Genomic DNA, 25,689 nt, shown 5'->3' with positions numbered 1-25,689 from the left:
CGTAAAGCAGGCTGTTAGCGGGGAGTTGAGTTGAACTGATCGGACCGAACTAGCTATGTAATTGAGTCTAGCTAGTCTGCAAGTCATAAACGGCTTACAAATCAAACAGCCACCTGTTCAGAAGCTGTTGGACCAATCTCTGAAGATCTCTGTCGAACCAATTTCTTTTTCTAGTATACCTGCTAGTTTGTGTGCTGGTATAACTATGTCTGGCGGCGTCTGGTGTTGTTGGTCCAGCCCGGCCAAACCAGATAAAGCCAGCCCTGTTTGTTTACCCAGTCTAGATCAGCCAGTTCAGGACCTCGATGGACCAGAGCTGATCAGACTCATTAGTTGACATGAAGGCCTGCATGGCCACTGGCCATACCAGGGCCCATGGCCTGGTTCCTTTTCCGGTTTGATTGTAGCAAACAAGCGCCGTTGTGACCTACCCGGACGCACCCAGCCTCGACAGGTCACTACAGGGTACAGTTATCCATGTGCCAGAGACAGCTCTCGCTGTAGGGCCAGGCATAGCGGGAGGAGGGGATAGAGTAGAGAGCGTATGCCTTCCTATACTGCCGCTGGGGGATACCCTATAGCGCCGCCGCGAACAATTCTATCGCTCTCGGACCGATATGGGTAATGGTCATTGTGGTGAAAGTGGCCGGGGGCTGCAGTGGTGGCCGGCATTCATATAGCAGCTCTATACTATTGAGGAGTTCTAGAGCGATCAATAATGATCGATATTCTATCTTTTATTCCACAATCGAAGTGTGGTAGCACAAAAGCCACCTTCTTATGCCTACACAGACCAGCTGAATATGGGTGAAAAAGTCATGTGTCAAAATATTCGCAGCAAATTTATTTTGTTTTGTTTTTCTGGCATCTCTCCCAAAGCTAGGCCAATTTGTGTGGAAGAAACTCTGACACGCCTGAGGCCAATTCAATACCAGCAGTGAATCTGCCGGGCTGACAGCCGATCTCAAGGCTGTGATGCCCGCTGACGGTATCTGTGGAGCGCGAGCTACACAGGCGGTCGATCGGAGTGGCTACCGGATTTTGCCATAAGACCGTCGGGGAAACAGGCCGTCGGGGTCAAGAAGACCGAGTGTGTCGTATGATTATCCATGTCATATCCATACATCATCCATCCATATCCATACATTCCTGTTACACTCGCACATAGGATTGCCACGTGGGGCTTTTCTATCAGCTGCTCTGCTATCATCAATGCACAGCATTCCTCCTTTGTCGTTTATTTCAGCCAGTCCACGTGAGTGCTTTTATTTAAGCTTACGTTACATTTTAGCACTCCTTTCATCCAAGAAGTCTATAGATTTTCATGATGGTGTCAATGTGCGTTTTTGGCCAAGTTCTTCTTTCCTGAACATTACTCTGCCTATGTAGTATGTTCCCATCCTGTCTTGGTATGCGTTGTTTGTCGTTGCGCCGTACCGCGCCCGTGCCCTCCAGCTGACTGTCCGTCTGCCGAGCGGTTCCTCACGCAGTTCCAGCCGCGGCGCGCCGACTGGCGGAACCTGACACGGCCCGCGAGGCGCTCACGCGAGCTAGCCATCTCCTCGACCACTTCTCACGCCACGGGCCGGACGGAGGGGGCGGATAGATTTGGGGGAGGGGGGAGGGTAGGGCACTGACGGCCCTTGGCCCGCCCAATGGGGGGGGGGGGGGGAGAGGTAGTGATGGACAGGCGGGTGTATAAATTGCAGCCAGTGAAGCTCGGCAGACTGGTGATGTTCACTAATAAAACTTTCCATATAAATAAATATCTAAATGAATTGCGGCCATATCCATCCACAAGACAGCCGTCCGATGCTAGCTGGAAGCATTAGACTGGTTTTCAAGTCCTGGTTTTAGGGAGAAACAGGCTGTGGATCAGCTGACATGGATGTTATCCTACATAATGTTTTTGCTCACGACTCATTACGCCGCTGAATGACCCCGCAATATTTCGTATAGCAGGTGTGTCGGTGCGCGAAGAGCATAGCATTTGGCTAACTGATGAATAGAGAACAGCCCACCTGTCTAAACTCGCCGAAGGACGGAGACGTCCGAGGCTCCGACACAGTTCCCTCTCTCCCCACACAAACAGGCACCGCTCCTCTGTCAGCCGTCACGCCGCCCGTCACCCGTCACATACCGTCTGTCATCCCCCACACCCCCCTGTCGCGCGCTAACGAGACGCGTGCCTTCCGCCAAATACCCCATGGCGCCTCTGACCAGACAAAAAGAGCTCTGAGGAGTGTCGAGTGTTAGTTGGTGCTGTGACTGGCGAATTTTGTTTTAACATCCTGCCTAAATTTATTTGCACCCTCATGCTTTGTTTTGTAGCGAAGTTGCAAAGAAGTTTTAATCATGACTCATGCCTCTTGGCTCATGTATCAGGTCTCTAACAATAGATATCTGCTTGGCCATTGCGAGCATGTATACTTATATGCCTAATGCCGCTCTCTCCCTATTTTCTCAATCTCTCTCTCTCTCTCTCTCTCTCTCTCTCTCTCTCTCTCTCTCTCTCTCTCTCTCTCTCTCTCTCTCTCTCTCTCTCTCTCTCTCTCTCTCTCTCTCTCTCTCTCTCTCTCTCATCACTCACTCTTCTGTTTCTCTCCTACCCTCCTTGATACCCCGGTATCGGGAAGTGCTGTCTGATAATACGGCTTCTGTACTGACCGCGGTCAGATTTCCCCCTCCCCACCCCTCCCCTAACCCTCGTCGCTGTGCGGAAATACCTCCCGTCTCACGCCAGCAGAGTTTCTGTGAAACTCTCTGGAAATAGCCGTCGCTGCCCGGCTCGCCGGCCTCTCGGGGGCCATTTCACTGTCGGGCAGTCGATTGGAGAGCATTGTCGCCGTGAATGTGCAGCGAGTGCACCCTACGACACGACACGGCCTGTGTCAGGAGGCACCGTGTTCCGGAACTGACTCGTCCTGCAGCTGGCACGACACAGAGGCGAAACAGGCTCGCGTGCGGGCTGATGGAGATGCCCCACGCCGCCATTTGTGAGGGATGCGACGGGGATGTGATAAACCACGCTGGTTAATGTCGCTGTTAGGCCGTGTGTGTGTGTGCAAAGTAAACACGGTCGCAGTCGAGGGTATCGCCACCGCCCGGCGCCCGCCACCGACCTCGGGTGTACTCATACGAGACGCGCTGGCACCCCGGCCAGAAATAACCCACCCGTGGTGTTCCAAGGCTAGCCACCAGCGGCGTGTTTCGAATTAATCTCTCCGGGATAAATTTAGCGGTTATCTGCGAGCAAACAAACACGAGGCCAGCTGTTCGGGATCTCTATGTCCACTTGTTGCCGCTGCCGAGCACTGCGGCCAATCTCATATCGTGGCACTCAATTAGCACTGGATGACAGTTGTCATGCGCACGACTGACAGTTGCTGCGCACATCTGACAGTTGCTACTGGGGGGCGGGGACAGCAGGAATGATTGCTGGCCTGGCCTTGGCGACAGTCACGGGCACGCCGCTCCTTGGGCGTTAATTTGGTTCCGACCTCGAGCTGCACACGCTAGCGGTGGCATCTTTGTCCTTAAATAAGCTGCATACATTATACAAGACAGAATGAGACATGTATTTACCTACTGCCCTGTTTGCGCTTGGATGGATGAAACAAGGAGACATCGGTGGGTTTCGAGCTGACGTGGACGCTGCAGAGTCCACATGGTGAAGTCGGCAGTGATCTAGCATGTTGGAAGGAGCGGTGCATGCAACAAAATTGTTGGAAGGTCTGGGAGACAGGCTGTCCTGGCTGATAAATGACGCCGGTGATATACACGGGGTCCGAGCCAACTGTCTGGGTCATCCCCCGTTTCCAACTGAGCTCACATGGCGGACAGCGCCGTCCCGTGCTGTTATACAGCACAGGCGCTGGCTGCTTGTGGGTCGTCCTGCGGACGAAACTGCACCAATGTGGATGATGTAGAGTCACGACCTATCAAGGCTAAATCAAACGAGGCTAGGCCGACGCAGCACTATTGTACTTTCTTCCTACATGTCAAATTATCGATACATGTGACCGAGTAGCTAAATTACAAAACAACTGCATCCCACCTTTCAGCTTTAGTTTTTTTTTGTCGTTCCCAGGCTCTCATTTGCGCTGACCGCTAACGACTATCACCCATCACCTGTAAGCATCGCTAAAGTAAACATGTGTTTGCCTCCGATGCCAAGCAGACCTGGTAGCTCAGCCTTTCCATCTATTCTCCACGGGTTTTACAACTGCAGTTCGCAACTCGGCATGTCGTGACCTATTTCTGGATATCGACCGGGGGCGTCTACGCTCCATTCTTCTGAAGCTGCAACTCATGCGTCCCGGTTTATAAGCTGTGCAATAAACCTGATGGATTTGTCTGCAGCTAATGCCATTGTGTGGACCAGCGCTGTCTCAGTTTATGATCATGCTTTCGTAACATTTTCCAGCTCATGACTTTCATACTTCCTAGAAGCCCGTCGGTTCAGCCGAATTGACATTATTATAAATGTTTATTTATTTATGCATTCATGTAATATTTAAAAACGTGTGCGCATTTATCTGTTGCAAATACCGATGCAAGCGAATGGAATAATGCAGGCACAAGTCCTCAAAATCATCCTGCACCACCTTAATTTAATCCTACCTTCCTTTTAGTTTCTTCAAGCATAGCGCTGAAGTAAACCTGACTCACCCTTTATGTTCAGTTCTAATTTCTCAATTGTCCCGGGTCTCGTCTGCAGTATTGTGTTGGAGATTTTCAGGTGCTTGTTTGGAGTCGCCTTAATTGGCGTCCTGTTAGTGTTGCAGCTCATAAACAACTCCTGTTGTTACGCCAAAAGTTTTCCGAGAAGCCGTGTTGTCTTGAAACGATGCAGATGGCGCGTATCACTGCATTCGCGAAACATAGGACTTACTTTACGCGTGCTGACTAATGAAACGTAAGTATTGAATTATCAATTAGAAACAAAAACATTAAGATATTGCAGATCAATGTCAACATACTGCAGATGGAATGACTAAAAGCTTTGGAATGTTCAGTTTGTACCCGCAGGCATGAGGTGACGAACATGGTCTATTGTTGCCGCGAAAAATGCCTATAATATATTTCTCCTGTTTTGAGTGTATGCCTATCTATAGGTACAAAATCGTTAGAATTGATGTTAATGAAGGTTTGGTATTGGGTGGCAATACTAGTTCAAAAGGCATGTCTTTTTCAGCCGGTCTGTTTAATTTGGAAAATAATGTTTTACTGGCTTACGTTTACCACGCCGGTCCAAGACTAACCACACGTTTTCTGAATATCGTTTAGATCATGTATGAAACTGTAAATCAAAGCCGAAGTCAGATACGAGTATAGCAAGCGTTTGTATAGTTGAGTCCGGCTGATGCTACAATGGCCGGCCATTCGCCTTGGGTGGCCACTTGGCGGCGATGGTGTTTTGTCAAGTGCCGAACTGAGTGCTCAGTGAATGTAAGCTGCAGTTGGTAGTCTAGTGAAAGACGGACGTTTACACGAAATTTAACCGAGAAAATTGGCCTGTCTGTATCAGTGCAAATCCTTTGTGTCAGCTGAAATGCTTGTTTTACGAGCCAACACATGTTCCATTGTTTGCAATCCAGAAGGTTTTCCGAATATCAAGGAAGCAAGTTTGTTTACATGTCAAGCCCATCAGTGCTACTTGATCAAGATCTCACAAAGGGTTGTTAAATTGTCGGGTCGAATCTGTCGATTGAGTGTCTTTCTATACTGCCCCTATCCCAACAGGTCAGCATGTTTAGCCCTGTTTTCTACGTGTGTCGGCATCTGCGGTCGTGTCGTGGTCTCGGGTACCCAATCTATGGTGGGAGGCATTCAACGGGCGAGTCGGAAGCAGTTCCCCTAAATATTTATCCCCACCGCGAACATTTGGTAACGACTGACGACGGCCGTCTCAAAGCCGCACTTGTACTGAGTGCATACCTTCACTTCCGCTGCACGACGCGGCGATTCGAAACGGCTCACAAGGCAAATGGTGTTGCTTCCAAATATGCGTTTTCTCTAGAATTTCAAATATTCGTGAGCCAATCACATTTCTATTGTTTTTTACTTTTGTATGAAATGTCTGCAAGATACAGAATTATCCGAAACCCAACCTCATGTTGTCCAATTGCTTCAGACTTGCCGATAATATTTTTCGTAACGATAGATTGAAAAGCCGAAAAGTCCATTGCTTTTATCGCTAAAGGTTGAACAATCCCCTCAATTATCGTTATATTTCTATTAAAATTTAACTTGTTTCACAGCGATGTTTTTTCGTCAAACCTGCCATTACTTTAAAACTCATTTCGTAGCAATAGATTTCCTTGTAACTGAATCAACAGAAATTGTTCTTTCGTCATGGGTATTTCATTCACCGACACCTGATTTGCTAAATCGCTCTGAGAGACGTTATAAAGAGCGGAGCGCTCTCTGGTCGGCTCAAAGTCGACAGGACATCGCTCCGTAGTGCGGTCAGCTGGCTCTTAAACAGCCGGGGTGGAACTCGGAGGTCGGAGCGGCCCAGCGCTGCCGACCTGACAGCGGATAGCTCTGCACGGGAACTGAAGATGTGGTCTGCCCTGACGATCGGGCTGCTCTGCATCGCTTCAGTGGCTGCTCAGCTCGACCTAACTAGGCTTTTTAGATCAGAGCTACGCCCGATGACTGATTCCCTGTCCGCTCTTTGGAACAGCACTGATGATGAGGTGCTTTCGCTGGATGTTTATCTTCAAATTTTGCACCAGATGCAGGCGGAGGATCTTCTGCCGTCGGAGGAAGGAATGGGCCTGACGCTCTGTGGTGATCTGTTCCCGGAGGTGGGACTGTCCCACTGGCCTCTGGGCGGTCCACTGACAGTGCGCAGCTGCCGGCGCTGCCAGGGCCCGTTCCGCGCTGAACTGCTGAGCGACCAGCCGATGCTGCCGCGCGCGCTGCTGCAGGGCGCCGGCTGCGAGTACTGGCCGGGCGCGCGGCCGCTGCCGCACTGGTCGCCGCGGCCGGCGGTGCTGCTCGGCCGTCTGGACTGCCGCGACGCCCTGCTGCGGCCCGAGCTGGACCGGCTGCCGGACGCGCTCTGTCTCCAACTGGACGGCCTTCCGCCGCGCACCGCCGAGCGCACCGGCCGCCTGTTCCGCAGGACGTTCGCGCTGCGGGCGGTGCGAGAGATCGGCGCCTGGAACTCCTCGGGAGGGCTGCAGGTCACCGACCGCCGCACGGGCATCCAGCCCAACGGCAGAATCATCGCCGACGGGTCACCACTGCGGGTCGCCTACGAACATCAAGGCTCCAGACGATATCATTGTGAGAAATCGCCACACGAAAATCGCACATGTAGCAGCGTGTCTCTGCGCACACGCCTGCCTGCCTTCAGCGCTACTCAGCTGGAGCTCGGCATCCTGCAGATTCCGAGCTTCTACAACCTGACGCTGGAGATCGTGGACCCAAGGGAATTCACCGTTCAGCCGGTCAGGCAGCGGCGTATTTAGAAAATCGCGAAGGGGGGGGCCAAGGGTTTGGAGGGCGCCACCTCACCCAAGGAGGGCGCCATACGGTCGCGAGATAAAAAAAATCGCTCAGTGGGGGTTGGGGGGTTGGGAGGCGTTTTTTACCATGCCACCAGTTTTTTTTTTGCGTAACCTCGTATAGGTCGTGCTGCATTGATTTTGCATCGTGTGTATTCTTTATACTCCAGGTCACAAAAGGTCAAGTGTTCTTGAAATGCTGCGCCGAAGGCGCGCGAAATTTTTGAAAACAACCTTTTCCTCCGCTTTTTAGGCACGCCTTTTATACGATCACTGTTCAAAGCTCCTCTCGCTCTTTTACCAAATTTGAAGGTGTAAAATATACCTAAGGTTTGGTCGGGCCGCTGCCACACAAACTGTACAGAAAGCTTGGCTCATGGGTGTCGATGTATAAAAGTTTATTGGCGGTGGCATATCTACGCACCAGATCACCGTATCGGATTGATACCGGAGCGCGAGATGCGTAAACATCATCCAAATTACCTCAGACCAGCCTTCATAGCCTTCTCACAGATGCATACAGTGTACCCACATAACCAGTTTCAATCACCGAAACTTCAGATGCCTGCTGTTGCGCCCGAACCTGTTGACAATACTTAATCGTAATCCTTATAGATGCCATGATGCACGTAAAGTAGGATCAATCCGTTAAGACCAAGGACGTGTTTTATGCATCGTAGAGCGTAGATAGTTTTGGTAGGTATAGATACTTCATTCATTGTGCTGAATGCACGTTCATTTGTGGCAGTTTTCACAGGCAAGACATCAACTATGTGCAATAGAACGACTAAGTTGAAAAACATGCCAAAGGAGTAAATAAATGATGGAGGGCAGCGATCAACGGATGTTGCCAATAGGTAGAAGGGCTGCGATCCACAGGAGGGCACTAATAGGTAGAAGAGCCCCGATCAACATCCCGAGTTTCGACAGTAGGGCACCGATAGGTAGGAAGTTGGCGAGCAGCAGGAGGGCGCCAATGGATAGAAGGGCAGCGATCAACAGGAGGGCACCAATAGGTAGGAGGGCGCCGATCAACAATCAACAGGAGGGCGCCACCAGGTAAGAGGGTGGCGAGGAACAGGAGAGCACCAATAGGAGGGTGGCGATCAACAAGAGGTCGCCAATAGGTGGGAGGGCGGTCATCAACTGGAAGTCGCCAATGAGCGGAAGGGTGACGATTAAAATGGGGGTGGCAATGGTGAGGAGGGCGCCTTTGCTCAAGAGGATGACACGAACAGGAGGGCGTCTGTGCGGAGGGCGCTGGTCAACAGGAAGGTGCCAGTGGATAGGAGGGCGGTGATCAACAGGAGGGTGCCAGTGGTTAGGAGGGCGGCGATCTACACGAGGGCGCCAATAGGAGAAGGGCCCCGATTAACATTCAACAGGAAGGACTAGGGAACCAATAGGTAGGAGGGCGGCACTGAACAAGAGGGTGCCAAAAGGGAGAAAGGCGGCCTTCAAAATTTCACATGAGGGCTCAATAGGTAGGAGAGCGCCAATAATAATGAGGACGCCGATCAGCAGAAAGGCGGCAATGTGTAGCAGGGTGGCGACCTACAGGAGGGCGCCTTCGGGTGAGAGGGCGCTTATTTACAGGACAGCGGCTTACATAGGCGAACACCGTTACGCTTAGAGAGCTACAGCCTACAAATGTGGTTGGAGGGCGCCCGAGGGAGCCCTCCAACCGTATTTGGAGGGCGTATTTGGAATGGGCGTCCTCCGAGGGCGCCCTCCATCCGTATTTTCCCTGTAAACACATTCGCGATTGGAGGGCGCCCTCCAGTCGCGATTGTTTTTCGATTCGATTATATCACAATTGCATTTGCGATTGGAGGGCGCCTTCGGCGCCCTCCAATCGCAAAGGGCGCCTTCGGCGCCCAAGGGGGGGGCCATGGCCCAGTGGCCCCCCCCCTGCCTACGCCCCTGCGGTCAGGGGTCGGATGACGCCCCAGAGAGCGCGCGCGATCGGGCTGATGGTGGCCGGGGGTGCCGACCGGATCTGGCCCTCCGGCGTGCTTCAGCCTTGGATGTACCGGCTGCCTATCTCTGCCTACGATTCCGGCTCCATTATGCCGTATTCGTTCATGACCGTCCGTCAGCCTCCGCAGCTGCGGGTCGACTCTCTGTTCCGGCTGTTCTCGCCAGGCACGTGGGCAGCTATCGGAGTCAGCACGCTGCTCGTGGCTGTGTTGCTGTCGCGAATGCTGAACCGCAGTTCTGTCGCGGAAAGCACCACCACGGCTCTGGCGATGCTGCTGGGACAGAGCCTGCCGCTAGGCAGAGGTCGTTTACCGGCTCGGCACCGCCCCCTGGTCGCAGTCTGGGTGGCCATGTCGCTGATCCTGACCACGGCCTTCCTCAGCGATCTGATCAAGGCGCTGACTGTGCCGCGCAGCCAGCCGCCGGAGACGGTGAGCGACCTCGTCCAGCGCAACTACCGGCTCTTCTCGGATTTCCCGAGCATGCAGCGACTGTACAGCCACTCAGCTCGTCCGCTAGTTAGGCAGCTGGCGAGAGACATGAGCGTGGTGCGCTACGATCGGAAGGAGTTGCTGCACACCATGCTTCGAGAGCGGTCAGCCTACTCCACGGCCCTGCCTGCCATGTTGGAGACAATGGCTGAGGTAATGATCCGCTCACAGGGTTCTGTCCAGTTCGAGGACTTTGCGTTCGGCCGGGAGGCGTTCGGTCATATGTTGGTCGGCCGGCTGTGGTCCAAACATCACCCTCTGCTGGCGTACCGGATCACCACGGTGCGCCGACTGCACGCCAGCGGCCTCCTCAGCACCGAGCGGTTCGAGCAGCAAGCGCAGCACCTAGGCCGCCGGCTGAAGGCGCTGGCGTGCGCTCGTCGCCAGGCGTCCTGCTACACGGGCGCCGTGGTCCGGCCGCTGACGGTGGCCAACCTGCACGGCCCGCTGCTTCTGTACGGCGTCGGCGCCGGCCTGGCGCTGCTGGTCCTCCTGCTGGAGATGCTGCTGGAGAGAGTGCTGAAGCGGCGGCACCGTCAGCCAGAGCCGACAGAGGGCGCTGACATATCGTCCCCGCAGCCGTCTGGTAGTGCAGAGCAGAGGCCGGTCACTGCAGACACGGACTGATCGAGCAGCACCAGCACCGATATCACAGGAAACACTGATTACGAATACTACTTGAAAAGGAAAAGGAGCTCTACCCCTTCCAACAACCAGGCCCCTAGTCGAGCATTCATTTTTTTTTTCGACGTCGGTAGTCGTATACGCACGTTATCACCCAACTGTGTTCCGTGTAGTATGTAGATTGTAGATATATGTAGCTCTGCCACGATTTTTTATAGCAACATAACTACGAACTTATGTGGCTCTTCGTATTCTAATATCTAAGCACTATGAATGCTTCTTACGAGGTCATAACCATTTATTTTTATCACAGCGCGGTACACACACACGCAAAGTGCTAAGTAATAAGTAGCTAGGACACTAGTTATATACAGTATACATATGTAGGTTCAGTACGGGCAAAACGTATTCATGGGAGTTAGTAGCATATTATAACCGCTTCGTCCTCTGTGTTATGTCTGGTTTGGTACTTGCATCGTCATCGTGACTTCTATGTTGACATTAGTTGATTGTAAAATATATAATGCACGACGCAGAAGCTCTATACTTGTTCATTTGTTATCCTCACGATAAACTGGGAGTGAACGAAACCTTCGACATCGAGAAGCTTATAAACACTTTTCATAAACATCCTGAAAATAACCCTACCTATCCTCAAGAATATCAATATTATCTCAACGCCGTCATTCATTCACTTCCGTATGCTGTATCAAATCTACCCGCCATCCCCGTACTTTCTGCATTCTCTTTCTCCCACCGTGCAGCATTTCCGTTTATTGCGGCTCCCTCCACTCCCTCCGTCATTTTATCACTACTTCTCGCTTTGTTCGTCCCTCAATCGCTCTATCTCTCCCTCCACTGGTCCATCACGTGATTCCGCCGTGACTGACACGAGTGTGTCGTCTGTGGGGCACACCTGTCTGCGGGTGCGCCGCCGGAGTCTCTTTGTGGACCCAGCAGACACACAGAGCTGAGGCCCCGCCTCCGCAGCTGAGGGTCCGCCCCGCCCGCTGACTGGCGCAGCACCCGGCCGCGCACAGACTGACAGCGAGCCCGTCCTGACTGACAGCGATATTGATAAGCAGCCAACAGTTGGGTTTGCATGTAAAAGTCATGAGCCAGCGATTCGGCGTCGGACATAACGATAAATGGGCAGTGGGCACGATGAAAAGTGTTTAGCCAGTGTAAAATAGCCACTTTGTAAAAAATATTGCTTCCAGCACCATGCTAATAGCATGTAAGTGCTAGAAAATTCAAGACATTTGTCCCGCTTTAAAAAAGCAGAAACGTTACGTGAAACGAATGAAATATTTCATCAGAACAAACATTCCAGTGAAATCAGACAAAGTTCAGGCGCTCTTGATAATCACCTTTAGCGACTTGGCCCATTTCAAGACAAAGTTAAGCAATGAACACGGTAACGAATTTAGTGGATCTTCCGTCAACCATTTTGTCCCGTCTCATTACGATTTGGACGGCCTTGAGCCTACAGCTACATTTTCCACGTCTCCCGATATCAATAGCCATGTGACATCTCAGCCGTCGTAATTCTCCCCAATCAGTCGCTGTCGCAGACAATGGCCGTCGATCGACTTCCACGAGTGCCGCGCTATGCAGGAAACATCTCATTTAGACGGAGACCGGGCCAGAAATAGAAACAGAGACAGCCAGAGCCTGGCGTTAGAACCCTAACCACTGCCTTCCTGGAACCCTTGCGGCTCGCTTCGCCGCCTTAAATCTTAGGCCTAGCCAGAGCCATGTGGTTCACAATTTCGTCACGTTGGCTTTGTCCTGGTCCAGCTTAAAAGCTTCGTAGATATGCTCGAGGAATAAATCCGACACTCACTGCATATCGGATTTTAGGGTGCGCTGCAAACTGAGGCCGCCCAAGTTCGATAATGTATTGAGTTCCGCACTGGGACTGTTTCACGCAGGCGTAACGAGTTGACTCAGTTTACATACACATTCCTAGTCAAGCATTAGGTATTTTGGTCCTCGCTACAACACATGGTCACACAAATGCATTCGAATCCAGTTAGGCTGCATCCAATGCACCACTGCACTGTGCCAAGAAGTCTGAGAGAAAAGCCGGATTTGGGGCTTTAGCCAGCAAGATGGATGGAGCCACAGTCTGGTGGACAAGCGCCGTCCTCAGAGTTTCTGAGCCCGTGTTTCACATCATTGGGGTGTGGGCGGAATGGGCGGTACATATCCGCAATGCCGTCTATTGGAATTTGATTTATGATTTTCGGAACAGTTTTAGTTTTATATCATCACGATGATCGAAGCAAATCATAGGCATCATGTACTATGTATGTAATATCTGATGCCAAATACAAAACACATGGCGGTATATAATAATAACATATAAATAAAACCTTCCAGTGTAATGTAGCTTGGAAACATCACTATTGCATATTTTTGACTATTACCTATGTCTGTCAAAATGGCTTCTCTGTGCCCTGTCTCCTCACGTTTCCCATTTGTCTCGTTCCTTATCTAACTTCGTGTTTTGTCTGTTTCAGGTAAGTTGTCATCTGAATCGCCAGCCACTTTTTCTCCCAGCGACGGGCTTCTGTCGTGATGGCAAACTTCACCACGGTATAGTTCATATTCATCTTACTATCGTCTGTAATCTGTATGCTTCCCTCACCATGGAGAGAGGGGAATGGTTGAAAACTGCAGTGCCAGATGGGATATCTCGATTCAGTTTTTACTGTTTGTTGACCTGCATATGTATCCATTCACGCGCGTCTGTAGCTTCAGACTTAAATACGTACAATTCAAAAGTGTAGCTGTTTTCCGTGACAGCGACGATCACTTAAAGGGACCCTCCCACCTTAACATTAGTTTTGAGTTGAGATAGCCAAATTGGTGGCCATGGCCTGAAAATACCGGTTTGGGCATTCATAACATCGAAAAATGCTTTAATTCGGAGATATGGAATTTCAAACTTGCAGTTTTCGGATTCTAAGGGGCTAATGCATTGGTATGCCCCCTTAGAATTTGTGACGTCAGCGGAGATCTAACGATTTTTAAATCTTTTACTAAAACGTTTGGCAGCACGCGGTGGTATATGCTGCTTTGCGCGCAACAAATGCCGCACTTTCAAATAAAGTCGCTAGGAACAGCGGAGATCCCAAAAAGTAAACAAAAGTAAAAGTCTAATATCTTGAAAACCGGTGAATATTTTTCGATGAAATTTGGTAGATATTCATTTTTGCTCTTTCTGAACCGAGCGACATCACTTTCATGCCAATTCATTAACTTTTTTGAAGGTGGGAGGGTCCCTTTAAAAAAGAATAGAAGCGACATAAAATAGCAACAAAAATCGTCATTCAAAGCATCTAATTGCCGTAGTTCTCGGTGAGCATGCACTTCCTTATTGCCTTGAAGTTGACTTTTCCATCCTGACAGACCGACGAATGTGAGGTGAAAACTCTTGATACGCTTTCGACAGTCACAACTTGCATTACATACTTAGCTCTTAGACGGCATCGCCAATCATTCCGCCCAAGTTTGCACCCCAGCACTATTGCAGGGAGTAGTTGAATACGCCCTGGGACATTTCTGCTTTGATGTCGTATGCGCCACTCTCTGTTGATATCCATCATCACAAGAGTGAGCGAATGCGGGCTGATTTAATGAGGTATGGTATTTTGCATGCTGATTAGCTGTTTGAGTTTACAATGCATCACATCTGAGGTGACAGGCGTGTCGCCAAATCAGACTAGCATCGAATTCACTAGCAATAATTTCCCATTGAAACTCTGCACGCATCACAAATAGCGATATGCGTGGCTTTCACATACCTACCTTATAAACCTACTTTTGTAGGTATACCTTCTACTGAATTGGGAAGAAACATGAATAGAAGTACTTACACATGGCGTAGCAGAACGTAAAAATTGACATGTACAATGAAACATACCTAGGATTCGATTAACGTACCGATAGGTACCTACCTATACTCTAGCTTATAACCTAGCCGGAGACTAACACATATTTTGAAACTAAACCATATAACAATATTTCCGTCGATAACTTTTAAGTGTCATCTCGGCGGCCTTGAAAATAATATCCGTTTTATGAATGCTAGGCTATTGTTGCGACAATGCAATGAAGTGGAACAGCACTGCTGTTACACTTCGACTTCATTACACACAAGCATGGCTAGGAATTAGGGGAGTCAATGGCCTGGGCGGCCACCCTGGTGCGCCGCCCGTTACGATGGACAGGCAGAACAGCCTCGCTGAGGGACACTCCACCGCACGTGAGCATGCCCAATCCATGAGTAGCCACTCACGTCAGATGGAGGTGACCGTCCAGCCCGATCAGGGGGCTTGAGCCATGGAGGGAAAGGATTTCTGCGCCCTGAGGATGGAAGAGAGGGAAGGAAGGGACATCCCAGTCAAGCCGTAGGCTTACCTGTCCGTTATTCAAGGCTACTACCCACTTCACATAACATCAGCTTACGATTATTTTACATATTATTTACCTCAATAATTTTTACTAATTTATGTTTACGCACGCAACGAGATACAGCATAGGCATACAATTTTTGTTGCGAAACCTTTTGTTGCGTGGCAGATATCTGTGCCAGGATGTTTGACTTAGAAACAATAAATGTTCAGCTAGACAAAGTCGCACCCTGGCCTCCTCCTGGGCAGTAGCACCAGCCTCCTTTTCTGACCGCCCGATGTCAGCTCGGTCGCGCTGCCTGGCCGCGCTCAGCTGCGCTGCCCGGAGGCGTTAGTTCACCGCCGGGCCGGCAGATGGTGCTGGCGTTGCGTCTGTATCGACTGAGCCCCCGGACGACAGAGCCCCGCGGCCGCGCGCTACCTCGACAGCGATCACGTCAACAAACTGAGCCTCGACGCGGGTGGCCCTGACCGCGGCGCCGGCTGGCCAGCGTCCAATACACGGGAAATAGCCTCACGGAACGGGCACACAGTGCCGGTGAAAGGGCCAACACTGCCACCGTAAAATACACACACAGAGATAAAACACTCGTTTTCTGCGTAGCGAGACATAAAGAGTTCAATCGTTTGCTCGACGAAATGCTACCCGGTTTGTATGTTTTATGGCCATCATGCATCCATTCATATCGTTTCTTGTGACAAATGGGACTGCAATGTCAGGAGCAGCTGTAGGTAATTGTGGACAAGAGCAACTCACAAAATTTGTCCTAATGGTAAAAAGAAAACAACATCAGTGTCCCATAAGCCGATACATTTGATGTAAATTGAGCGCGCCTTTCTTGCTTTCACTTCTCTCGGTGATCAAACAACGCTTCGACCTGCAGCGTCAGGGACTAAATGGACAAATTCTTCATTCATTAACCCTCGCCCGCACATGCCATTTTCCCATCCTAGAATGCACATGGGGGGGGGGGGGTTGCCACCCCCCCGCGCCATTTTGTTCCTGTTGGAGATAGAGCTTAGCGGTAAAGAACAAAAAGATTCTTTGGGAAGAGACGAATCCAATGATACCCAGTTTTACCTTCTCAGGTCAGTCATTGACCTTCCAGGTCAGGTCAAACTAAAAAATGTTGCTGTTTTGGGTCACCGCTGGATATCAAGTGCGCTGCTTATCAAATACCGATGACGATGCTGTTTTCTGGTGCCAAGCCAGCTAGAACCTCTTTGTCACACTACCCGACCAGAATTTTGCTGCTGAGGTTATTTCAGGTCAAGTTAGGTCAAGGTCAATTATATGTGTTTGTATGTCTGTGTGTGTCTGTGTGTATACTGATGTGTGCACCGATTGTTTTTGGGTCCATATTACATGAAATCATGATCTGAGAAGCTTTTACCAAAAATGCAGTCAAAAAACTTCACAAAAAGTAAATTCAGCTTGCCTAAAACGCAATTATCTTAGATGACCTAGGTTGACCTTGACCCTGACCTTGAACCCTGTACATCGTCGGACAACATGTTCCATGATAGGTGGGAGGTAAGACTGGCAAAAAAATCAGGGTGTCAAAAGCTCACAAGGCCCATGGCAAACGCAAGATGTTGAGAATTGGCCATTTGGGTCATGACATGACCTGAAAAACAAGGTCATATCTCCGAAACCAAAAATCACAGAAACTTGAAATAATTTTCAGCGAACATCAAGAAAGGATAGACGAGTAGCTATACGAAAAATCAGCTTTCTAGCTCAAAAAATGTTGAGTGCAGAGCAGAAAGACTACCTGGGGGGGTGGCAACCCCCCCCCCCCATGTGCGGGCGAGGGTTAAAAGACGGTCTATGTTCATCCCGTGATCGACCGCCTTTTACCGGCGATCAGACACGGCATCAGTCTGCCGTTTTCACACGTAAGTTCCAGGACAGTTGCGGAAGCTTGACCTGTGCGCTGACCTGGGATCACCACCCACCAGAGTTGACCATCGACACCCCGCCCTCCGCCCTCCCCCGTCGGCCGTTGTAGTGCTTTGTTGCTTGTGTTGCACCCTTCGCCTCCACCTGGCACGATGCGATGCACTCTGCAATCAATACGGAGGCACTGGTGCCGCTGCCCGCAACGTGCGACCGTGTATGTTTGTATGCATGGGTGCGAGTGTACCTGTCCACCCGGTTTGGTGGGCATGGGTAAGGTGTTGGCGCTAAAGCGGTACGCATGTGGCGCTCAGAGCCCATTCAAGGACTGCAGTCGTGAGACGTGGTGGTGGCAGCTGGGTTATTTGCCTTGTTTCGTTGAAAACCAAATCAGCTGATGAGTGTAGTTACTTTTTAAGTCGACATGGAAAAATCGTCACTCAAGACCACACGCATGGGAAGCGTCCGGGACACTGATTTGAAGGGACAATTTAGCTATCTGCACCCAACATCCGTGACATGAGAGCATGTAATGAGTCAACCTATATTGAACAAGCATACATTTATAGTGACTGAATCCTCAGTTGAGTCTGCATAAAATAACAAAATACCGAAATTCGGGTACATTCGATCACTAATATTTATAAACCAATACCAGCAGGCGTCTAATACGCGTATAATACGAGTATTGAATAAGCATTGATCCTTCATGAGATATCGTGAAAACTGGAATCCATTTCTTGAATGTAAATGCTCAACATCCCACATTAGTGTTCGACTTATTCACAATTGCATATCCTGCGAACGGCCTTTTCGGACTGCCCATGTGCGGCCATTTCAGGCCGTTTACCCTGATCAGCTGGAAACTGCAATCCAGAGAGGCCGTGTGATGAAAAGTATCGCCGCGGGTGTGGGCGGTGGCGTTTCAGGGGCTGGCACAGCGCCAGGCTAGCTGGCAAGCTGCCATACTTGGCGCGGACTCGCCGGGTCTTGACTGCGTTCCACCGAATGTAAAGCCCGCCCAGTGAGCATTAACGGTGGCAGACGGTCAAATCACCCAACAACAGAGTGTTAATTCTCCGTTTTAATGAACTCTTCACAAACAATAGAGGTTTCACAAACCTACGCTACTCTTAGAACGAAACAGAAACGCTTAACTTTGAAAGCATGCGTAGATATTGAGAAGAAATGCGCTCAACTTTTTAACCTTATCATCCAAAAATTTATATGCTTCTGAGCCCATTACACCTTGTATACCTGACCTCGAACTGCCGCCATCCATCCTTCGAAGTCTGCCCATGAGACCGATAACGGGACCAACGCCGTGGGACGAGACAATGACCTGCCGTTTTGATTCACCTCTGTCCAGCCACCGCACCTCTCAGTATCAGCCACAGCAGAGGCCGGCGAGCCAGGTCCAAGCAGCCTTGTGGTATCCACAGTCCACACCCTCTAATCAGCTGGTACTGCGTGGGTGGCTTTGGCGAAGCCGTCTCACCATATATGAATTCAGGGAACGGGACGCGGGCAGTGTGATTAGGGAGGACTTGTGAAGACAGGCAGAAAGGTGCCTCTGGCGGTGGACACTGATTATGTGGTTCCCAGAGGAGAGCGTACGGCCTTGATTAGTGGTACTGCTGCCTGCACCAGTGGTGACTTTGAAAAGAGTGGTTTTTAGAATCTGTTGATGAAAAACGCCATATTTACGTAACATGAATTTTCAGGGAACAGAACCTACACGGAATTACTGGCAAGTAGGAAAAGAGAGAGAGAGAGAGAGAGAGAGAGAGAGAGAGAGAGAGAGAGAGAGAGAGAGAGAGAGAGAGAGAGAGAGAGAGAGAGAGAGAGAGAGAGAGAGAGAGAGAGAAAGAGAGAGAGAGGAGAGAGAGAGAGAGAGAGGAGAGAGAGAGAGAGAGAGAGAGAGAGAGAGAGAGAGAGAGAGAGAGAGAGAGAGAGAGAGAGAGAGAGAGAGAGAGAGAGAGAGAGAGAGAGAGAGAGAGAGAGGCAGAGTTGGCATAAAGTTGCCCCCCCCTTTACGTTTTGTAAAATATCTCCGTAACCTGATGAGCTACGAGCGTGAAACTTGGCATAGCTTCAAATGAATACCTAGGCAATGTTTGAGGAAAGTTTGGTGGTTGTAGCACCGAAGATGACGTCACAGTCACGTCATAAAGTTTTGTCGTTTTCCGATATGGACCGTTTCTGATGACGCTGAGCATGGAACTCAACTGTAAATGAACTAGACAGCACCTGCTGTCATCCTAAAACATCTAACTACACTTCCATCTAGTTTCTGACCAATAATCGACCCTTTATATTCGGTCCCATATATCTGATGTATCGTGAGGAATATGAGAGTCGCAAATCTATAATTTCACTTATGACGTCACTGTGACGTCATTTCAAATGGGATCGACACCAAATTTGAACACAACCTTGGCTAGGTATTCAGGAAGATGTGTGCAAAGTTTCGCTTCTCTATCTCTTCGCGTTGCGACGATATCGTCGCAGAAGTAAAGGGGGGCAACTATATGCCCCCCCCCCCCCAGCGGCCGGCGGGTGGCGCGGAGGCCCAGCGGCCGCCGGGTTAAACACCCATCTCAATATTTCATCCAATCCTCGCCGACTATTGGTAATGCTGAACAGAGCCGCTCCCATATTGTAAGTAAGCTTACAATATGCAGATATATCTGCATTGGCCAATTGATGGCGCTTCAGCATTCACACACGTGCCACTGAGCTGACTGCCTCAGCCCGCCGGCACAAGGTTACTGTGAATGATGCTCCGCGGTTTTCCGAATGTGCTCTCAGTGTATCATCGCTATCATCCCAAGCCGCGAACGCTCAAATGTCATTTGGTAATGGCATGTGGTATCTCAGGTGGACCCCGTGGGCTGTGCCACAGGTCAACGGATGCACTCATGAAATGGCGCAGATTACCTGACGAGTCACAGCAGCTAACAATTCGCTCGTGTTTTAGCAGGTGATGCGTTAACCGTCGCACTTATAAAAAGTGACGAAAGGACCCTCTTTCCTTTTAACCAGGAACGTTTTTAATATCGAAGAATGTTAGTGGTTCGAGCGATGTAGGATAACAATTTCGAAGCAGCTTGGCAGTACACAACCAAATACGGGGTAATTGTCATTACAATTTCAAACCTTCCTTTACCTATTGGTTACCTTTATTCGCGTCTGACGAGTCGACAGGACCAATTATATACGAGTGGGAACTTATGCCTGAACACTTCTTCCCCTCTTTAACCCTCGCACGACCAGGCCATTTCTCATAACACGAACGACCAGGGGGGGGGGTTGTTACGACCCCCCCCTGGCGTTTCGAAACGGAAGGTCGTAGAGCTTAGCGGAAAAAACCAACGGATTGCTCTCAACGAGATCTCGCGATTGGTGGTATATTTTTTGGTCCTAGGTCAACATTTGACCTACTTTTGACCGGTCAAAGGTCAAATTTTCGGAAAAATAGACTTTTTTCAACTTTCGGCGGTGATTGCGGCAAAACGGTGGGAGATATCGACTTGAAACCCTCACTATCGTGTTTCTTGATCAATTCTCTATCGTTTGGTATGTATTTCGTTTCCCTAGCTCTAAAAATGGCGCGTTGGGAGCGCCGGAAGTCGGCAAGGTCACAGTCGGCGGCAGAAATTCGAAAAATCAAAATTTAAATTTTTGAAATCTGATTGTATTTTTGGATTTGGGAGGTCCATTTGCTCCCTATAGAAGCTAATATTGCTGCATATTCCCATTGAGGTGACAAGAATTAGCAAAATAGTGGTTCGGGCGCTTTTCAAAAATAGTACCGGACGCTGTTCCTCTTGTGACGTCATAGCTCCGTGACCTGACCTGACCCGGTCAAATTTCTTATACCATATGATAGCCAATACTTGCCCCAACATGCATGGGAAGTTTCATCACGATCCATCAACCGATGTCCGTACAACCGGCAGGAAACCTCGGGCGTTGGCACTCAGTTTGTGAAAATCCGGCCGGAGGCTGTACCTCTTATGACGTCATAACTCCGTGACCTGACATGACCCGATCAATTTTTTTTCGGCAAAAGATGCGCAAAGGTTGCCCCAGAGGGTATTGAAAATTTCAGCCCGCTACGACAAGCCGTTTAGCGTGCACTTCGAAAAAACCTCAGGGGGGGGGGGGTTGATACAACCCCCCCCCCTAGGCGTTCTAGGGTTAAATCATTTCCTAGCCCCAGATTGCGGCCTCTTCCCGTTCCTCTCCCGTCTTTTACAGCTAATCTCCTCGATCCGCGCTATAATTCCTCTCAGCTCCAGTTGAGCGCCGCCATCCACCCTGTCACCGACAGATCGCCGGACGTCCGGCCCCCCGGCCCGCGCTAATCCCTTCCGGGCGCTCAGAGCCGGTCTCGGCGACCACCGCCCTCCCACTGCAGCGGCCGTCTGACCGCCGCGGGCGGACACCTGGCCGGCTGACCGGTCAGCGGACGCCACAGGTGGCCAGCAGCGCTAACTGCTCGTCCGCCAGGTGACTTGACCCACCGGTACATCGATCATCGCCGCCTGGACGGCCGCCGGCGCGCCGAGTGAGGAGCGGCGGCGGCCGGCCGGCGGCCGCGGCGCGCAGCCGTGCCTATCGACCTGGCCGCCGTGCCGGCCGCTCTCTGTCAGTGTTTCGCGGGCCAGCGCTGCCGACGGCGGCTGGCGCTGGACAGAGCAGCTCTCCGAGCTCCGCCGCGGCCCGTGCACCGACCTCGTGCGCCCCGGACCGGGCTGAGGTCGCTGCGGACAGTGCGCGCCGTGGATGGCTTGGGACGCGGCAGAGACAGAGACATGTCATGGATGACCGCAGTCTGAACGGACGTTGATAATTTTCCGCTGCGTTGGACAAAGGTGGTAGTGCAGTGAATCATCAACACTCTGTCTCGGCTGGGTAGCCGGACGGTATGGTAGGTCTCGGGCTCGCTTTCTGTTACCGTTTTATAGCGCTTTTATGGGCAGCCATGCCGTGAGTTCAGGGCATTGCCAAAACTCGTATCGTGTTAAACTCTCGCTCAACTAAACGCCAAGAGTTGTCGACAATAATGAGCTGGAAACCTCCTTTAACGTTTCTGAGAAATGCAATTGTAGCGGAGTCATTCTGGATACAATGCTGAATTCGTTGTCCTGTCATTGGCTGCTGTTTATTCTTTAGGCACTCATACATTCCTAATCTGGATGCTACAGTAAAGTATACAAGTACACGAAATGTTTCGCTTGAATTGTCTTGATAATAGAGCTTTTTAACGACTATGCATCTTTCAAAAAGTTTTGATTCCCGAAACGCATTTCAAGTTTCAAAAATATCGCATGTCTTCGAAAATTTCACATGCTCCTGGCAAAACTGTTGCTTAAAGTTTTCATCCCTATAAGAAAAATAGCCATGGCCCATGACAATTATCACAGACCTGCACTCTGTTCATAGTTGAGCACCAAAGCGAATAAATAACACAAAACAATCAAAATAATGCACTGCGACACGGCTGCCAAACTAGGGAACTTGTTGCTTTCGGTATGCATAGTCTCTTTGTTTCACAATGATTAAAATGTCGAGTCCGTTTCGCTACCACCGACCGACACCCGTTTTGCAGTATGCAAGTTCTGCGGTTGATGACCGTGGCAACGTCAACTTGTCAACAATGTATGTCGGTCAAGGCGAGCCCTGAGGCACTGCACAATAAGAAAAGGTCTATTGGACAAAGAGCTGAAGGCTCCCACTGCTGTCGACCGGCGTGTGCTCTACGTGTCGGAAAACTGGCCAATGACATTACGGACCGGTCAAGTGGCTCTACTACTCACGCTTCTTTATGATTGAATTGACGGTTTAAGTCGTGCTGGCTCCCGCATGGTTCATTTCGCCACCGTCACAAAGACAGTGCACTCGTCCGGACAGACGGAAAATGTCGTCACCTGACCTAATCGGCACAGCTGGGCGGACTGTCTCAGACTAAGACCGTTGACGACAGGCCGCTGGCCGCCTCGTCTCGGGAGATCGCTGGCTGGCTGGCCGGCCGATCAGTGAGCTGCCCAGTTGGCGAGGGTCCGGGCCCGGTTGGGGCCTGTTTGGAACGCTCTGTGCCGCCGGTCGGGGCACTCGGGGCCCTCTCGGAGGACCGAACTCAGTGACTGAGTGGACTGCAGTGTTGTGGAGTGTTCACCGGCGGCTATTCACCGATGTGCCGGCGGTATGCCAGAGTAGCCGCTGACTATGTGCACCACAATCTCCACTGTGGGGAGCTCGTTCGACGTGGACCTGCTGCTTCACCTGTGCCACCTCCCGAACAGGGTCAGGTACCGAGATAAGATGATCAGGTACGTGAGGTGACAGCCACGCAGCATGGGCTCGCTCGTGTCGCTGAGTATGTCCGGCGCGTTGGAAATACGCTACATATTTGGTAGCTACATACGTGTCTGTGTTTTGATGTTTTTGGTACTCTTGAATGTCGTCGCCATTTTCTGTGTCGTTCTCTGTGCTTTCTTCAAGACCGTGAAATGGGATTCTTTCATAACTTCTCTTGTAACGATTTTGAAATTACCATAATTCAGCCACGGTTATCATATCGCGCTAAAGTCGCTATTAACTGTTCGTTCATATCTCAAGTCTCAACCCAGACACCTCGTTAGTTGCAGCCCCTTCCATCGTCTCTCCGCGAACCTAACCTAAAAAACACCCACGTATACACCATCGATATGATATGGCATCAACAATTAGTATGGCCTACGGGTACGTATTTGCGGGCTGAAATTTCCGAATCATTCTAAAAAAGAAGAAGAGAGGAAATCCAAGCTTAGTATGCTAGCAATCACTTCACTGATTGGCCTGATTCAATCGTACAACTCCTGCTAACTCCCGCCTAGTTCCGCTGAGTTCCACCTAGTTCCGATGCGGAACTGGCGGCGCGCCGCCAAGCCAGGGAGCACGTGCTGTTGGCTGGACATGCCCGCCCCATTGATTGAGGGAGGGGGCGGCGGCGGCGCGGACCCACGAACGTCACCAGGTAACGGGCCCGGAAGGCGCTGCACGGCGCCGTGCCTGATCAATGGCACGGACCGCCGCCGGCCGGCAGGGAGGGGACCCTACAGGCGCGCCGCCAGTGACCCGCCGGCCGTGCGCTGTGAAACAATGACCGCCGGCCCGGCCACCGGCTGCGGCGCTCACAAGTAAGCGGTCGGCGCGGGCGGGCCAGCCCAATGACATCTGGGTGGGATCGTGTGAGCTGAGGCAGCCGCCGCCGCTGCCGGGCCCACCGGGGCCCTCTGAGGGCCACTAGAGACGCCCCGAGGCCCACCGGTGTCAGTGCGAGCCACTGGAGACTCGGCGGTGGAACACGATGCTGACGGCCATGCTGGTAAGGTAAATAGTGCGTCCGATGCGGACCCGACTGGCGAATTGGAAGGGCGCCGCCGTGGCCCGGGTCTATAGCAGGCGGTTTACTGGGGATCATCGAGTCAGGTAAATATTGTCCACCGCCGGCCCTCGACTATGCAGGTGACACTTAGTCCCCGTTGGCAGGAGTTTGGGGACGAGAAGCAGCAGAGATCAGATGTATATTTTCCTTTCGAAGGAGGGACTGTTAACATAGCTCTGTTAGTACAACTCGGCTGGGGCAAACCTCAGTGATTTGTGAGGTCGTTTAGGGCTTCGGAGTTTTGAGTGGGTGACATGCCTTCATATTTTCGAGTTATGTCTTTTGTAACTTGTTTATGGTTTTGCATGGAATATATCTACTGTCGCTTTTCTAGTTATTGTGCGCATGGATATTTTTACTTCCAGTGATAAGCCTTTCTATTGTATAGCTTTCGTTGCATCTTATTACAGTCAATCTGTGTACGCGTGTGTCCATATTTAACAATGAACAAACTGTTAGAATTAAATTATGAATAAGATTAGTTGAGACTCTGGAAGTTAGAAAAAAAGAACTGGAAATTTTGCATAAATTGTGAAATATTTCAAGCACAGCCATACACGATGGTAGCGGCTTCCGCTAATCAAGTATGGAATGAAATTAGTTGATAGATGCCTGCACGAGTACTCACAACGCCATTTTGTGAAGTAAAGCGACAAGTACTTAAATTCGCGGACCATGGCAGCTGCGGTCTCAATAAGGAGCATCGCTTTCTTGTTGGTCTATGTGCGCGCTTTGACGTCCGTCTTCCTAAAAACTATGACTAGTGGCGGCTCCCTGTAAAGGTTGAGCACCGTTCCGTACCCATGGGGTCCGCGGCGACCTTCCAGTCGCGGCGCGAGTGGCCGAAGGGGGCAGCGCGGTGGCCCGGTGGCCACTGCAGCGTCCTGTTGGTATTGGCGCCGGTCACACGACCGGCCGGCGGCTGGCTGGGCCGCGCGCCGACAATGCCAAGGTAACGTCCGAGGAAACTGGCGACCGCGCGCTGGAGCGGTACACGCGGCATAGTCGCGGCGCGGGTCAGCCGGCCGGCCGCTTGTGTTGGCCGCCAGCTGACGGCTGCTGCCACTGCGCTGCTGTAACGGTCGCTCCAGAGCCGTCAGCGTATCCTAATTATCCTAAAACAACATTATTCAGGAACTAATTGAACTCCAATACGCAAATTCAGTGAAAAAATCGCGCAATTCGGTGAGTTTTTCGTGTAGAAACGGTGCAGCTTCGCCTATCTGCGTTGACGCCTCTCGACTACAGATGGCAGTAGTAGTATATTCGCCTGGAATGTAGGCTGTACCGCATCGCACAAACGTACTGCGGCACAGCC

At 50.8% G+C, this 25,689-nt stretch overlaps 1 protein-coding gene across 5 annotated transcripts in view; it reads left to right on the top strand.

The window, feature by feature from the left end:
- LOC122390182 (potassium voltage-gated channel protein Shaker-like) overlaps positions 1-25,689 on the top strand; it is a 107,460-nt gene that overhangs the window by 46,570 nt on the left and 35,201 nt on the right. Inside the window, exon 1 of one of the 5 annotated variants that reach the window (XM_043382881.1) lies at positions 22,485-23,274. The exons of the other annotated variants lie outside the window; for them this stretch is intronic. Within the exon in view, the coding sequence (XP_043238816.1) occupies positions 23,171-23,274 (104 nt within the window). The 5' untranslated portion in view covers positions 22,485-23,170. Of the gene's footprint in view, positions 1-22,484; positions 23,275-25,689 lie in introns of those variants that run through there. 5 annotated transcript variants of the gene reach the window in all.

This window comes from Amphibalanus amphitrite, unplaced genomic scaffold (assembly GCF_019059575.1).
Source record: "Amphibalanus amphitrite isolate SeventyFive unplaced genomic scaffold, NRLGWU_Aamphi_draft 000385F_arrow, whole genome shotgun sequence".
Lineage (NCBI taxonomy): Eukaryota > Metazoa > Arthropoda > Thecostraca > Balanomorpha > Balanidae > Amphibalanus > Amphibalanus amphitrite.
This window is presented reverse-complemented; position numbering and strand designations above follow the sequence as displayed.